Source organism: Dryobates pubescens, chromosome 10 (assembly GCF_014839835.1).
Source record: "Dryobates pubescens isolate bDryPub1 chromosome 10, bDryPub1.pri, whole genome shotgun sequence".
Taxonomy (NCBI): Eukaryota; Metazoa; Chordata; class Aves; order Piciformes; family Picidae; genus Dryobates; species Dryobates pubescens.
The window spans coordinates 31063175-31079416 of NC_071621.1; the positions used below are offsets into that span (position 1 = coordinate 31063175).

General features: G+C 41.4%; 1 protein-coding gene across 5 annotated transcripts in view; it reads right to left on the bottom strand.

The window, feature by feature from the left end:
* CNTN5 (contactin 5) overlaps positions 1–16242 on the bottom strand; it is a 661195-nt gene that overhangs the window by 29204 nt on the left and 615749 nt on the right. For all 5 annotated transcript variants that reach the window (XM_054164542.1, XM_054164541.1, XM_054164544.1 and 2 more), the window contains 3 exons: positions 13996–14154; positions 13427–13576; positions 349–419 (listed from right to left, as the gene is read on the bottom strand). In XM_054164542.1, the coding sequence (XP_054020517.1) occupies positions 349–419; positions 13427–13576; positions 13996–14154 (380 nt within the window). The remainder of the gene's footprint in view (positions 1–348; positions 420–13426; positions 13577–13995; positions 14155–16242) is intronic.

Genomic DNA, 16242 nt, shown 5'->3' on the forward strand with positions numbered 1-16242 from the left:
CTTAAGATTTTTAACAGTTGCATGGCTTTCCTTCTCTTCCCATGGTTATTATTTCATTTGATGCAGCATGCATATAAGATCCAGAAAAGTCAAATCAGCTCAAGCGGTACATCAGGAAGACAAGACACAGGAATCAGCACAACATTGGAACTGCTATTATAATGCCCTTGACTTAAAGCACATAAAAATACCCTTTACTTTGAAAGTTTAGAACATATTTAAAGATCTGTATTTTATGTTCATGTCCTGCCAAGGTTTGCTGTAAAGGAAACCCCAGTATAGGACTCCATACTTTGCCCTCAAAGAAGCAAACATGAAACAAACCCTTTAATCAGAAACGTTTCTTACCTCCCAAGCTATTACTAATTCATGCCTCCTTCCACTTCTGCCACTTACATTAGCTGGAGGTGTCTTTGGAACTGTGAGCAAAAAGAAAAAAATAAGAAAACCCACAACAAAAAACCAAAAGAACCACCAAAACCAACCCAAAAAAGCTCCAACCCCACCCAAACAAACAAATCAACCCCAAACAAACAAAACCCCCTGAATGTCCCAGTTATTGAAGTTTTCCCCATAGTAATAAGTAGCAGCAGAAGACACGAGATCACAGCAATAACAAGCAGTTATTTGTAGCTTATTGTATCTAACAGTGGTAAAGAAAATTTGCTCAAGTTTTCATTTCAGAGAATTCCACAGTCAGGCTGGTAAACTTAAGCAATGCATAAAACAAGAAGAAAAATAAACACCATATACTGCAGATTACAACAGCCCCATGCAGTGCTACAGGCTGTGGTCAGAGTGGCTGGAGAGCAGCCAGGCAGAAAGGGACCTGGGAGTACTGGCTGACAGTACGCTGAACACGAGCCAGGCAGCCAAGAAGGCCAGAGGCATCCTACCCTGTATCAGGAACAGTGTGGCCAGCAGGAACAGGGTGGTAATTCTGCCCCTGTACTCAGCACAGGTTAGGCCACACCTTGAGTCCTGTGTCCAGTTCTGGGCCCCTCAGTTTAGGAAAGATGTTGAGTTGCTGGAACGTGTCCAGAGAAGGGCAACAAAGTTGGTGAGGGGTTTGGAGCACAGCCCTGTGAGGAGAGGCTGAGGGAGCTGGGGTTTGCCTGGGGTTAGCCTGGAGAAGAGGAGGCTCAGAGGAGACCTTATTGCTGTCTACAACTATCTGAAGGGAGGTTGTAGACAGGTGGGGGTTGGTCTCTTCTCCCAGGCAACCAGCACCAGAACAAGAGGACACAGTCTCAAGCTGTGCCAGGTGAGGTATAGACTGGATGTTAGGAAGAAGTTCTTCACAGAAAGAGTGATTGGCCATTGGAATGTGCTGCCCAGGGAGGTGGTGGAGTCACCATCACTGGAGGTGTTTAGGAGGAGACTGGATGGGGCACTTGTTGCCATGGTTTAGTTGATTATGATGCCACCTCTAACAGAGCATATGTAAACCTTCTTCAGCACTTATTTTTTTCTTGTGTTTCTAAGATATTTTTTTGGTTAAGTTATAAAGAGAAATGAACTTCTATGTAGGTGCCACATTAGTGATGAGAGTACATTGCACTTCTTTAAACATTCAGGGGAATGGATTTATTTAACTGGCAATGTCTTCTCTCTAGAATTTTCTTGTGAACAGCTCTGCAGATTGAGGCCTTGTTTAAATGAATAAATGTTAAAAGAATAAAACTGTCAAAGCAATTAATTTCTTCTGCACCAAACTCAAATGTACGTCCACACAGTGAAACTCTCTCAAATGCATAACCATTAAAAGAATAAATGTGTCTCAGAAATCAATTTCCTCTGCACCAAAGCAAATTGTACACAGTTAGAGAAGCACATTTTGAAATGAGCAACTGTTAAGTGAAGAAAAATATCAAAAGAAACATTTTTGCCAGGCACCCAGGTTACATATTAGCAACTTTCAGCGGTATCACCTTTGTATATCAGTGTTATATCTGAATTTGCTCAACATAGCCTAAGTTTATTGCCATTAAACTGGTGGCGATCTTTCAGTTGTTAATTCTCAGCAGTGACTCATGAAAGTGCAATTGCACCAAATACAAAAGTATGATGACTTGTATTCAGACATGTGTCTGGGACAAGAAGATTAGGACCTCTTCTCTTTAGTGTTTATCACAGCTGAGGAATTCACTATTGTTTCTTCTGAATAAACGTGGAGCGTGTCCAGAGAAGGGCAACAAAGCTGAGGAGGGGTTTGGAGCACAAGCCCTGTGAGGAGACTCTGAGGGAGCTGGGGTTGCTTAGCCTGGAGAAGAGGAGGCTCAGGGGAGACCTTATTGCTCTCTACAACTACCTGAAGGGAGGTTGTAGCCAGGTGGGGGTTGGTCTCTTCTCCCAGGCAACCACCATCAGAACAAGAGGACACGGTCTCAAGCTGTGCCAGAGGATGTTTAGGCTGGATGTTAGGAAGAAATTCTCCCCAGAAAGAGTGATTGGCCATTGGAATGTGCTGCCCAGGGAGGTGGTGGAGTCATCATCACTGGAGGTGTTTAGAAAGAGACTGGATGGGGCACTTGGTGCCATGGTTTAGTTAATTAAACAGTGTTGGATGATAATTTGGACTCCACGATCTCAAAGGTCCAACCCCCTCCTGGCTGCAACCTCCTTTCAGGTAGTTGTAGACAGCAACAAGGTCTCCCCTGAGCCTCCTCTTCTCCAGGCTAAGCAACCCCAGCTCCCTCGGCCTCTCCTCATATGGCTTGTGCTTGAGACCTCTCACCAGCCTTGTTGCCCTTCTCTGGACACGTTCAAGTGCCTCAATGTCCTTCTTAAATTGAAGGGCCTAGAACTGGACACAGTACTCAAGGTGCGGTCTAACCAGTGCTGAGCATGTATGTAAAGTTTGAGGAAGATTTTGGAAGTGGTACCTTCTACAACACCAAAGCCATGAGCATTTTGGAGCAGATGTTAGCTTTGCTTCCAGACTCCTACTGTGTCCCACATTTTGTAAACTGCTCTCTGGGCTTTAGGGTGCTTAGTTCAGTTTGAAAGATTCCTTTCTCTTCTCTCTGTATGGCTGCCAAATTTTCTGGTGGTTGTTTTTGTTAATAATCATATCTGTGAATCATGGTAGACTGTAAAGATTAACCCATTCAAAGGTTTTGGGGCCTCACTTTTGGGCAAAAATATTGAAAATTATGAAATATTTCATTGTGATATTAGAACAAATGAAACCTAGCCATCTGTGTTTTTAAAAAGAAGTAGTGCTCTCTACAACTACCTGAAGGGAGGTTGTAGACAGGTGGATGTTGGTCTCTTCTCCCAGGCAGCCAGAACCAGAACAAGAGGACACAGTCTCAGGATGCGCCAGGGGAGGTTCAGGCTGGATGTTAGGAAGAAGTTCTATACAGAGAGAGTGATTGCCCATTGGAATGGGCTGCCTGGGGAGATGGTGGAGTTGCCATCATTGGAGGTGTTTAGGAGGAGACTTGATGGGGTGCTTGGTGCCATAGTTTAGTTGTTTAGGTGGGTTGGATTGGTTGAGGGGTTGGACGCAATGATCTTGAAGGTCTCTTCCAACTTGTTTTTATTATTATTACTATTATTATTATTATTATTATTATTATTATTATTATTATCATCATCATCATCATTATCATTATCATTATTATCATTATTATTATTATTGTTATTCTCTGAAGTTTATTCAGCTTTAGTTAAAAATAGAAATATTAAAGCTAGAAAAGCAAAGGAGAACATTTTAAGATGAAGGATTTTGCTATTTCTGTCCAAAAATATTTTAATTATAATTTTAATAATTAAAATAATTAAAACTTAATTAAAATAATTTAAAAATTAAAATAATTTTAATTTAATATTGATAGAGAAAATAAAGAACATTTGCATTTTGTTTAAACCAGTTTTATTCTGCCCCTTTTTACTTACAGTGAGGGAACAGAAGAAGTATTTTAAACTATTCTAGCTCTAGATTCTTACCTTAGAGAAAGAAAAATAGCATAGCATGGAATGGAATAGAATAGAATAGAATAGAATAGAATAGAATAGAATAAACCAGGTTGGAAAAGACCTTTGAGATCATCAAGTCCAACCTATCACCCAACACCATCTTATCAACTAAACCATGGCACCAATAATGTGCCACAGTGAACCAGGAAAAACTGAATCAACTTGAAAACCAGTTAATCCTCACTGTATCATTGCAGCCCTGTAAAGAAAAATGCTAAATGTTTTTGAATGAATAATTAGCAAATTTTAAGTGTTTCTGTCTTGTTTTATTTATTTCTTTTCCCCAAGGAAATGGGGAGTGGCTTTTTAAATTTTTCTGTGGGCTCTTTTATGCTGAAGAGGAACAACAGATTTTTAATGTTGTGCTCTGTCTTAATTTTTGTGCAGTACAAAAGCATTTAGCAGCCAAGATTATAACTGATTTTAGTATTACTCTAAACCCATGTAGCTAGATTTAGATTCTATCCTCCAATTATGCACTCTAAACAGGTGAGGTCTTGTGAAGAAAGTGAATAGAATAGAATAGAATAGAATAGAATAGAATAGAATAGAATAGTATAGAATAGGACCAGTTTGGAAGAGACCTTTGAGATCATCGTGTCCAACCCATCATCCAACACCATCTAATCAGCTATGCCATGGCACCAAGCACCCCGTCCAGTCTCCTTCAAAACACCTCCAGTGATGGTGACTCTACCACCTCACTGGGCAGGACATTCCAATGGGCAGTCACTCTCTCTATGAAGAATTTCTTCCTAACATCCAGCCTAAACCTCCCCTGGCACAGCCTGAAACTCTGTGCTCTTGTTCTGGTGCTGGTTGCCTGGGAGAAGAGACCAGCCTCCACCTCCCTTCTTCAAGTAGCTGTAGAGACCAATAAGGTCACCCCTGAGCCTCCTCTTCTCCAGGCTAAGCAACCCCAGCTCCCTCAGCCTCTCCTCGTAGGGCTTATGTTCCAAACCCCTCACCAACTTTGTTGCTCTTCTCTGGACTCGTTCCAGCAAGTCAACATCCTTCCTAAACTGAGGGGCCCAGAACTGGACACAGTACTCAAGGTGTGGCCTAACCAGTGCAGTGTACAGGGGCAGAATGACCTCCCTGCTCCTGCTGGCCACACTGTTCCTGATACAGGGCAGGATGCCATTGGCCCTCTTGGCTGCCTGGGCACGCTGCAGGCTCATGTTCAGCCTACTGTCAGCCAGTACCCCCAGGTCCCTCTGTGCCTGGCCACTAACCTCCTGTTCTGTGAGTAAAAAATGCTAACATGAGCTGCCCCAATTTACAGAGAGTGTTGCAGTAAGTTACTGAGTCCAGATTTCCCAGATCTCAATTCTATACTTCAATCACAAGGTCTTTCTTGCTCTGCTTAAATCCTATATTCATGGAAATATTTTTCACATGGATATCTTTTGTATAAACTCTGAAATACCATGACAAATATAGCAAAATGAAAATAAATATTGATATTGCTACACTTTGGGGAGAGATGAATTACTAAACTTGGCTTTAGTCCTTAAGAATATGTTTGCTCAAGCTGCAGCTATTTAGTTCTATTAGAGCTTTTCTGTATCTTTAAAAATACAGACATTCTTAGCTGTGGAAATGATATGGGGAGGAGGAAAAGGGTTTGTCATCAGCTTGGCAGAACTTCCTAATTTGACAACCAAAGCAACAACACACTCAGCAGTTTCTTCTTCTCAGTTGTTTCCCTTTATATGTGTGTGTATATACAAACACACATATACACATATATCCTGCAGTAGACATCTACAAACACACATATACACATATATCCTGCAGTAGACATCTGGGAAGCAGAAGGATGTTAAATGAAAGCTTTTTTACTGTGTGAAGGGCCAGCCCTCAAGTTCTCACCCTCCCAGGAAAGCATTTCACATCTCATCTGTTCAGGAATGAGATATAAAATGTGTGAGCATCTCAGAAGCGAACAACTGCAAAACAAGGATACAGAATCACAGAATCACAGAATATATCTGGTTGGAAGAATCCTCAAATACCATCCAGTCCAACCCTTGACCCAGCACTGAAGGATCAACACTAAACCATGTCCCTAAGCACCAGGTCCACACGCTGCTTGAACACTCCTGGGGATGGTGCCCTGGGCAGACAATTCCAATGCTTGATAACCCCTTCCAGTGAAGAAGCAGAATTATAGAATTAATCAGGTTGGAAAAGACCTCTGAGATCATCGAGTCCAACCTATCACCCAACACCACTTACTCAACTAAACCATGGCACCAAGTGCCCCATCCAGTCTCTTCCTGAACACCTCCAGTGATGGCGACACCAACACCTGGGCACCACATTCCAATGGCCAATCTCTCTTTCTGGGAAGAACTTCTTCCTAACATCCAGCCTAAACCTCCCCTGCCACAGCTTGAGACTGTGTCCTCTTGTTCTGGTGCTGGTTGCCTGGGAGAAGAGACCAACCCTCACCTGGCTGCAACCTCTGTTCAGGTAGTTGTAGAGAGCAATAAGGTCACCCCTGAGCCTCCTCTTCTCCAGGCTAGGCAACCCCAGCTCCCTCAGCCTCTCCTCATAGGGCTTGTACTCCAAACCCCTCCCCACCTTTGTTGCCCTTCTCTGGACACCTCCCAGCAACTCAACAAACTGAGGGCCCCAGAACTGGACACAGGACTCAAGGTGTAGGCTAACTAGTACCCAACTGGTCTCAAGGTCTGTATTTCTGTTCTCATTTTCTCACTACTTTTAATAATCATAATCTATCTAGAGTAGAATTCCATTCTCTTCACTGCTAATTCGGTGTTTCTATGATTCTCCTATAGCGTCATGCATGGCTGCAGGACCGAGTCAGAATAGCTTGCAAATCACCACATACAGGACCGAAATCTCTAATGCTGTGGCATATATGCCAGAGAATCAATTTCTTAGTCATCTTGTTGTGTCTTTTAGCAGCCCACACATTTTGATTCCTTGTCAATATATACTGCATATTAGTTTGAGCCTGCAATATTATATGCTAATAGCTATGAGTAGATTTCAAATATATAGTCAATGATTGCTGTCTGCTTTCTCTTCTTTTGTTTCTCCCTATGGAAAAACACATCTTCTGCAAAGGCTTTAGTAGCCCTATGTAATCATCTCCAAATGTCACAGATACAGCTAGTCATTCATTCTTTTTTTTTTTTTCTAAAGGAAAAATAGTTATGATAATGAGAAAAGCTGAATGTTCTTTTAGACAAAGAAATAAAACACCATCCCCAACAATAACAACAAAACCCCCCAAACCCTGACAACAAAACCAGTGTAAAACTGTTGTTTTTTTTTTTTTTCCCTGGGACAGAGGCATTTCTTGTTATGCTGTGAAGAAATTCTAGCTGAGAATAAGGGCAACTTAATGGAAAGTAGGGATTTGTTAAAAATAAAGCCTACGTACAATCTGCTACTAATAGAGTGCATTACACCCTTACCTCATAAAATCAAGTTTGTATGCATGATTAGCAGGTTAAACTTTGATTCTACCCAATTTCTTTCTCTGCATGTTTCCCTATGAATAGATAATGTAATTGATGCTTTGCCCCCAGGCTTCGAATGCCCGGCTGCCTTAGTGGAATGCCAAACGTGTTCAAATTCACGTTATTGGCTCTTTTCACCTTGTGGACCTGTGAAATATGTATCAAGGCTAGAACTGACAGAAATGCAGCAGCTGGCTATAAGTTAGATGTGCCAGGAAATGGTGGTATTATCCATTTTGATGAAAGTAGCTACGAAAAGCAATCATGTTAACTAAAAATGAGCTAAGTAACAAGATTAGGGTTTAATTAGAAAGTTAAAGCAAGTGGAAATCTGTTTATTATTCTGTTTATGTCCTTGCACCATCCCAAGTATTGTTTCCACTGGTATTTTTTAGGCAATGAACTAATATAAACTGTTGTTACTGTCTTGGGGAAGAAGTGATAAAAGAAGTGTGGTATGGGGCGAGACAAAGACTAGTCTCCAGTCAAATTAGGTTGTGCGATTGAATTACAGATGCAGATTTTCATTTAAGTATAAAATAGTGGAGGCTGAATCACACATTTGCTGCCCCAGTGGATTGTCTGTACAGCTATCATTCAGCTTGCTGGATCCCAGCTCTCATCTGAGAATGAGCCAGTCACTTTCTAAGGCTGGAACACTATTTCTGGAGTTGCACCTACAGCAGGGGCAGCTTGCCTGTTTAAACTCGTGGGCCACAACTATCATCTCTGCAAATAGCCAGATTACAGAATCACCAAGGTTGGAAGACACTTCAATGATCATCAAGTCCAACCTGTCACCACAGACCTCATGACTAAACCATGGCACCAAGTGCTACGTCCAATCCCCTGTTGAACACCTCCAGGGACGGTGACTCCACCACCTCCCTGGGCAGCACATTCCAATGGCTAACAACTCTCTCAGTGAAGAACTTTCTCCTCACCTCCAGCCTAAACTTCCCCTGATACAGTTTGAGACTGTGTCCTCTTGTTCGGGTGCTGGTTGCCTGGGAGAAGAGACCAACCCCCTCCTGGCTACAACCACCCTTCAGGTAGTAGACAGCAATGAGGTCTCCCCTGAGCCTCCTCTTCTCCAGGCTAAGCAATCCAGCTCCCTCAGCCTCTCCTCATAGGGCTGTGCTCAAGGCCTCTCCCCAGCCTCATTGCCCTTCTCTGGACACGTTCAAGAGTCTCAATGTCCTTCTTAAACTGAGGGGCCCAGAACTGGACACAGTACTCAAGGTGAATTCCTTTGCCTGGGTCCTGAATTCCTTTGCCTGGGTCCTGGGAGGCTGATGCCATGTTCTTTCTGAAATATCATGTCCTTTCATATGCATCATTTTTAAGAACTGAACTCTGTGATATTAGAACTGTAGCCCTTGTTAACAGAGGTTTTTCCCTTGAAACTTTCAGATATAAAACTACTGACAGATATCCTTAAAATAACAGAGCACTGGGTACACAAAGATAGGTGTTAATGTGCTGATGAAACCATACATGAAACCCAATGAAAACTGCTATTTTTCTTGTCTCTTTGACTTTGGCATCTGAAAGCTACACCAAGGGTGATAATTCACACAGTCACTGAAAGCTGTCTCAGAGGACAAAGCTAAAGAGGCTCTGGAATTCAGGAGTATCTGGAGATCACAAAACTGTGCCTGCCTGAATGAAGCAAATCACAAAGCCTCTGGCATTTACAAAGTGACATAAAAATTATAAGCAGCATGCTATTTTGGAAAGAATTGCATATACAACAGGGTTGTGGGTTTTTCCATTTGTTTGACTGGTTCTTTGCTAAAAGCAGAGTTCATTCTGTTACTGTTCTGATTTATAGCTCTTTGCAGCTTCTAACAAACTGTCTTCTTGTAACTCCTGTCTTCTCACTCCCTTTATAGAAAGAAAAGGATGGGACTGCATCTATCTCTTTTTATTAAAACAAACAAACCCAACAAACACCACAAAACAAAACAAAACCCAAGCAACCAAACCAAACCAAACCACAAAGCCTTGCACAAACCCCAAACAAGCAACTAAACAAACCCCACGAAACCAAAACAACTGAAACAGAGACCAAACATTTTCTTAAAGAAAGGTCTTTGGAAATTGAGGCGATGGCAACAGACTTCTCCTGTGTGATGCTATGTTAAGCAGACACACCAAACAGATTCAGTTTAAGTTTCTCTGACAGCTGTTAAGTTGTTTTACTGACACCTGTCTGTGTTTCAATGTTATGCTACAAAACACTCACTTCTAAAGTGACATTTGTGCAGCTGTTACTCTGACAGCAAAAAGGTATTCCTACCCAGGAAACTGAAAGCACAAATAAACCTCTAGTGTGGCCTTTTTCCTGGTTGAACTGTTACTGATGTATTGTTCAAGTGGACCTGCATTATTATCAACTACAGCACAGTTTATCAGGCGGAGCACATGTACAGGAGTGCAGATCATTTGCACCTTGAATTAAAGGCTTTGTTCCTCCCAGTGGCAGCAATAGTAGAGTACTACCCAGAAATGAATATAGAATCATCATAGAATCATAGAATCAATAAGGTTGGAAAAGACCTCAAAGATGATCAAGTCCAACCTATCACCCAACACCTCATGACTACTAAACCATGGCTTTAAGTGCCACGTACAATCCCTTATTGAACACCTCCTGAGACGGTGACTCCACCACCTCCCTGGGCAGCACATTCCAACAGCCAATCACTCTTTCTGTGAAGAACTTCTTCCTAACATCCAGCCTAAACCTCCCCTGCCACAGCTTGAGACTGTGTCCTCTTGTTCTGGTGCTGGTTGCATGGGAGAAGAGATCAACCCCCACCTGGCTACAACCTCCCTTCAGGTAGTTGTAGAGAGCAAGAAGGTGTCCTCTGAGCCTCCTCTTCTCCAGGCTAAGCAACCCCAGCTCCCTCAGCCTCTCCTCATAGGGCTGTGCTCCAAACCCCTCCCCAGCTTTGTTGCCCTTCTCTGGACACCTTCCAGCCACTCAACATCTTTCCTGAACTGAGGGGCCCAGGACTGGACACAGGACTCAAGGTACATTTGGTCGATTAAAATACTGATCCATCCTTTCAAAAACAGGGAATATGTTCATAAATCTGAAAGATCATAACCCAGGGGCACAACCTATTACAGGATAATCTTTTTCCAGAATGTATGTCACCTCTCTCTTATGTACCACCTGAATAAATAGAGAAGGTATTGGAGCATTTGGAACCAGCAGAATTTTCACTGACAACATCACAGAATCACAGAATCACCAAAGTTGGAAGAGACCTCAAAGATCATCAAGTCCAGCCTGTCACCACAGACCTCATGACTAAACAAAGTACAAATTCAAGGAAAGAATAATGGTGGTGAAATAAGATGGGTGTTTTTTAGTTAATTTGGGTTAAAAGTAGCTTGTGGTTTTTATTACATTTTCCTTTTCTCATTTTTAATGTAACAAAGTATGTATGTCTAAAGCTTCTGATAAGAAGTTGAGTTTCACACTGGTGAGTTTGCAGAGGATTAGGGAAGAGTTGGGAAGGAAGCAACCTTCCACATCTGTGAATGAGAATTGGATCACTTCAGTGCAGTTCTGTGATGGCAGAAAGAAATTTAGTATCAGTTTATAACTATACAGTTATTTAAAGCAGAAACAAAAAATTAAATAGCCCTTGTTACAACTGCAGATGGGTTTGGTAGGCTTCATCTGAAATAGAAGTTCTTCACAGAAAGAGTGATTGGCCATTGGAGTGGGCTGCCCAGGGAGGTGGTGGAGTCACCATCACTGGAAGTGTTTAGGAAGAGACTGGATGGGGTGTTGTTGCCATACTTTAGTTGATTAGATGGTGTTGGGTGATAGGATGGACTTGATGATCTCAAAGCTCTCTTCCAAGCTGGTCAATTCAATTCAATTCAATTCAATTCAATTCAATTCAATTCAATTCAATTCAATTCAATTCAATTCAATTCAATTCAATCCAATCCAATCCTATCCTATCCTATTCTATCTTCTATCCTATTCTATCTTCTGTTCTATTCTATTCTATTCTATTTGATTCGATTCGATTCGATTCGATGCCATGCCATGCCATGCTATGCCATGCCATGCCATGCCATGCCATGCCATTCTATTCTGATTTTGGATGTCACAATGAGAAAGACATTTATCTGACCACCTTCACACCTGACAGTCTGAAATTGTGAGAATTCTGGCCACATATATTGAAATGAAATTCACAATGAGATTAGCTGACTGCTGGCACAGGTTTCCCAGTGAGGATGTGCAATCTACCTCCTTGAAGGTTTCAAAGACTCAACTGGATGAAGCCCTAAGCAACTGCTCTGAAATCAGTTTGCCCAGCTTTGAGTGGGAAGATGGACTAGAGACCTCCAGATATTCCCTCTAGCCCAAATTATTCAGGTGATTCTGTGGCTCTGAGAAAATCAGCCTGAACGTTTTGCTGTGAATGTTTATGCATGACATATGCACAGAGCGGTGAACTGTGGAGCTGAGGCATGAGATTAACATAGCTTAAAAGATAAGAATTTTATTTCAGAATGAGAAAGGTGGACTCATTTTGGAATTGCTACACATAATTCTTATAATCTCCCTTAATGAGAAGACAGTGCATCACATCTGCTGTATTCATCCAGAATATGTGCAACTACAAAATCAGTTATACACTGAGATTCAAGTGGAATCTTTGAATTCAGCACTCTTCTATGCTGTATGATCAATAAACTACTTACAAGTTATTCAGCTGATGAAACATCAAAACAAAATCAAAACCCTCTAGGCCTTCTAAAAAACCCCAAAGAACAAAGAAAACTCTGAAAGGGATCAGAGATGCAATTCCCCTCTGAGGCTTTGTACAAACTCTCTGTCTTTCTGACTCTTAAAATGCATCCCTCTAGATTTTTCTCAGATGCCCAGACCTTCTCTATCTCCCTTCATGCTGCCCAGTTACTATCAACGATTCCAAACTTTCCCAGATCACTATAATTTTCAAGAGACACAAATAGATATAAAATGGTTTTCCTCACCTTCCACAGTACTGTCTCAGTCAGAAATACAGTGAAATTTTGTGGTGGGAGTGTACATAACAAAGACACACTTGTTGCTTGAAAAAACATTTCAAATTAAGCAGTTTCCCAGGGCTTCCCTATACTGTTGAATAAAAAAATCTGTGCACATTTAAGAACAGAAGTTATGAAAAATAAGGAGGGAGAGGCTGCTTTGGAGAAATTGTTTGGATACTGAGAAGCAGCCTACAAAGAGCAGCCTACAATCAAAGGCAGCAATAGCTTAACTGTAAGGCGAAAAACATGGCAGCCCACATTCAGTAAGGCAGCAGAGAATAGACTTATTTGAAATTTCTGTAAATTAAACATGAATAGAATAGAATAGAATAGAATAGAATAGAATAGAATAGAATAGAATAGAATAGACCAGGTTGGAAGAGACCTTCAAGATCATCACGTCCAACCTATCATGCAGCACCACCTAATCAACTAACCCATGGCACCAAGCACCCCATCAAGTCTCCTCCTAAACACCTACAATGATGGCGACTCCACCGCCTCCCCGGGCAGCACATTCCAATGGGCACTCTCTCTATGAAGAACTTCCTCCTAATATTCAGTCTAAACCTCCCCTGGCACAGCTTGAGACTGTGTCCTCTTGTTCTGGTGCTGGTTGCCTGGAAGAAGAGACCAGCCCCTGCCTGGCTACAACCTCCCTTCAGGTAGTTGTAGACAGCAATAAGGTCTCCCCTGAGCCTCCTCTTCTCTTATTACTGTAACTAAAACAGACTCTCCTTTTCAAAGAGTATCACTGTGGAGCAGTGATGACTGAACACACAGGTATGTACCAGGGACAGTAGGTGTATTATTATATTAAAATAATGATTGCTTTTGGTAGTCTTGGAAAAGTAACATTTTTATCCTCATCTTACCTGCTTCATTGGTTCTGATCACTCGCGATGGTGCGCTTGGGTCTCCAGTCCCAATTTTATTAGTTGCTACAACTCTGAACTCATACTCTACCCAAGGGTTCAGTTCAACAGCCATGGCAGACTCCATGTCACCAGTTATTACATCTGGAACTGTAGACCATAAAGAACCATGTAGGTCACTCAGAAAGTTGAAGTTTACATGCTGTATCTCAAGGGCAAGAGGACATAATACAATATGACCACTAGATACTATAGATATTAAAGATCTAATGTGTCAGAAATCACAGCTAGGCTTTTGACACTGTGCTAATCCTGAAAAGACATAGATGGAAAGATAAAGGGGATGAGTTTCTGCTTATTCACAGATGTATGATGGCAGGCATCTTTGTATTGTCCTTTCAGAGCTGTTGCTAAGTAACATGAAAGGAATGAAAAAAAGGGGGGGAAATAGTGCTTTTAATTTATCATTGTTCTCTTAAGAGTATCTCTTCCTGCAGTTGCCAATGGTTATTATGGTGATTATCAGGAGTTTTGAACAGTCTGCTTGTGCTGTCTAAAGTTTTTCTCACCTGTTTTTACAGTCTGCCAGCCAAGAGAAAATGGACTGCGTGCTTGTAGGTTGTAGAGGAATATAGGGCTGTGATTGTCTGCCCCAGGACTCCAGGAGAGTGTTGCTGTGTTGTCTGTAATTTCCTCCACTATTACAACCCCTGGGGGACCAGGAGGACCTAGAAATAAAGTGAAACAATGAAACAGACCACACCATCATCACATATGAACAGCAGTGATACAGGAGACACATTCTGCAGGGACCCAGTGGAGTTCAATATCCATGAAATACAAAAGTTAAAACGCATACTCCTGTGTCACCGAGATACCTCCTTTCCATGATTTCTGCTGGTAAATTGTGATTGTTTCTACTTTTTAAATGCTGCATGACTTGCCAGAGTTACAGCAGAACTAGAACTAGGAATGGATTATTTGATTATTTTTTTTTTTTTTTAGATTCCTGTGTTATAATTGTTCTGAACCTAAAATGAAAAGAAAAAAGAGCAACTGGAAGAAGCATCCAGGGTAGATTGAACCATCAGAGTCACATCTTCTCTTTGCATGAGACTTGTCAGCGGGAAAGAAAGTGGTCAAAATACAGCACAGGTGGATGTGCTTCTTGAACACCAGTATTACCAGTAACTAAACCATGAATACAGCATTCATCCTTTTTCTCTAATCCACTCATTCAGAGAAACTGCCTGGATTAGGATCCTGCTGAAGTCTGGTAACGGTTTCATTGAAAGCTCTGAAAAACAGAACAAATCACAAACCCCAATATTTTGAAGGCTGATAACCCCTTAAAAACAAACAAATAAAATATCACAACAACTTCCCACTTGAGAAATGAAAGGAGTGGTTATTTCATTGAGTTACTAATGACCATTTCTATAGGCCATGTGACTGATTCAGTAAGTGAGCTCCCTGGTAACAAATATGACTTTGCAAAGAAAAGTGTGCCTAAAACATCCCACTCTCACCCTCAGTTTGTGTCTTTAGTTCTTCCTGATAGTGATACAACTAGTGTTTGAAAACATTTGTTCATTTGTCCTTGCCAATGAAAATTAAGAGCAAAGCTCTCCTGTTTCAGGATCCTTTTACATGGTTAGTGTAAACAGATGTTCAAGGAAAAATGTGTATCTTTGTCATGGATAAATGCAGAATAAACATCTCACTTGTGATTTCTTACACTTAAAAGTTTACATAAGCCCTGAAGGACAGGACTTAGGATTTCTGCAAAACATTACTATCACCAATAACTACAATTGTTTATGACAAATCAGGATTTTCCTGGCATCCAAGACCCTTCTGATTTTTCCACATCCTCGGGCTGAAGGATGGAAGTTTTCTTCTGTTCCTACACCGATGGAGAACGGTGAAATCAGAAATGTACTACTGGACGCATTCTCTCAAATTGAAGCTGCAGGAAGGGTGATGATGGAAACAATTTTCTTAATAAAAAGCAGTTGCTGCTACACTTTTGGAGTTGCCCAACGCTGTGTGCAGGTATCCTGAACTACAGTTCCACTTGCTGGTCTGTCAGAGCTTGGCACCTACAAATCGTGGTGGCAGACACAGATCTGGAGCCTCAGCTAGAATTGACAGTTGCAGCCAGGGTTTCTGCATTACTGAGCTCAGCATTATTATACTTTAGTGTTATTTCACACAATCAAATATTTTGCTGGCTAGAATCCTTAGTCCATGAATAGAAACAAATTTATCTGAATACCAAGGGCTAAAAAACCCCCATTAACTGAAGCATTTTTAGTTGCTGTGATATTTTGTCATTTGCAGGTGCAAAAAGCTTCATATTTCCTCTACTATGCCTTCAACAAAAACATGTTTTCATGAGCAATGACAACAGCCTGATCAGAGTTTTGTAATAGTTGTGCTCAGTAGCTTCAGAGTGAAGGAGACATCAACTACATTAAATGAGAAAGCAATTTACGCTATTCACTTGCCTCTGTTTACTTGACAAAGATCTACAAGCAGCTAACTGACATTTAAATGTTGAAACTATGTCAGTATATTTAGTGTTATGGATGTACAATAGAAGATTGCCTCCACAACACACTGCAGACCTCTTCAGACAAACCCAGGGTACACCTCTGGCCTATAAGAAGAGCAAGGTTTTACGCTTCCATGGTTGGTAAGCAGCTTCTGTGCTAGGAGTCCCTCCTCTTCCCTTGCTCTGCTTGCTCAGCAGGCTAGACTTTGCTGTGGTCAGTGCAATTCATTGAGTCACAAACAGTACTGGGATGAGATGG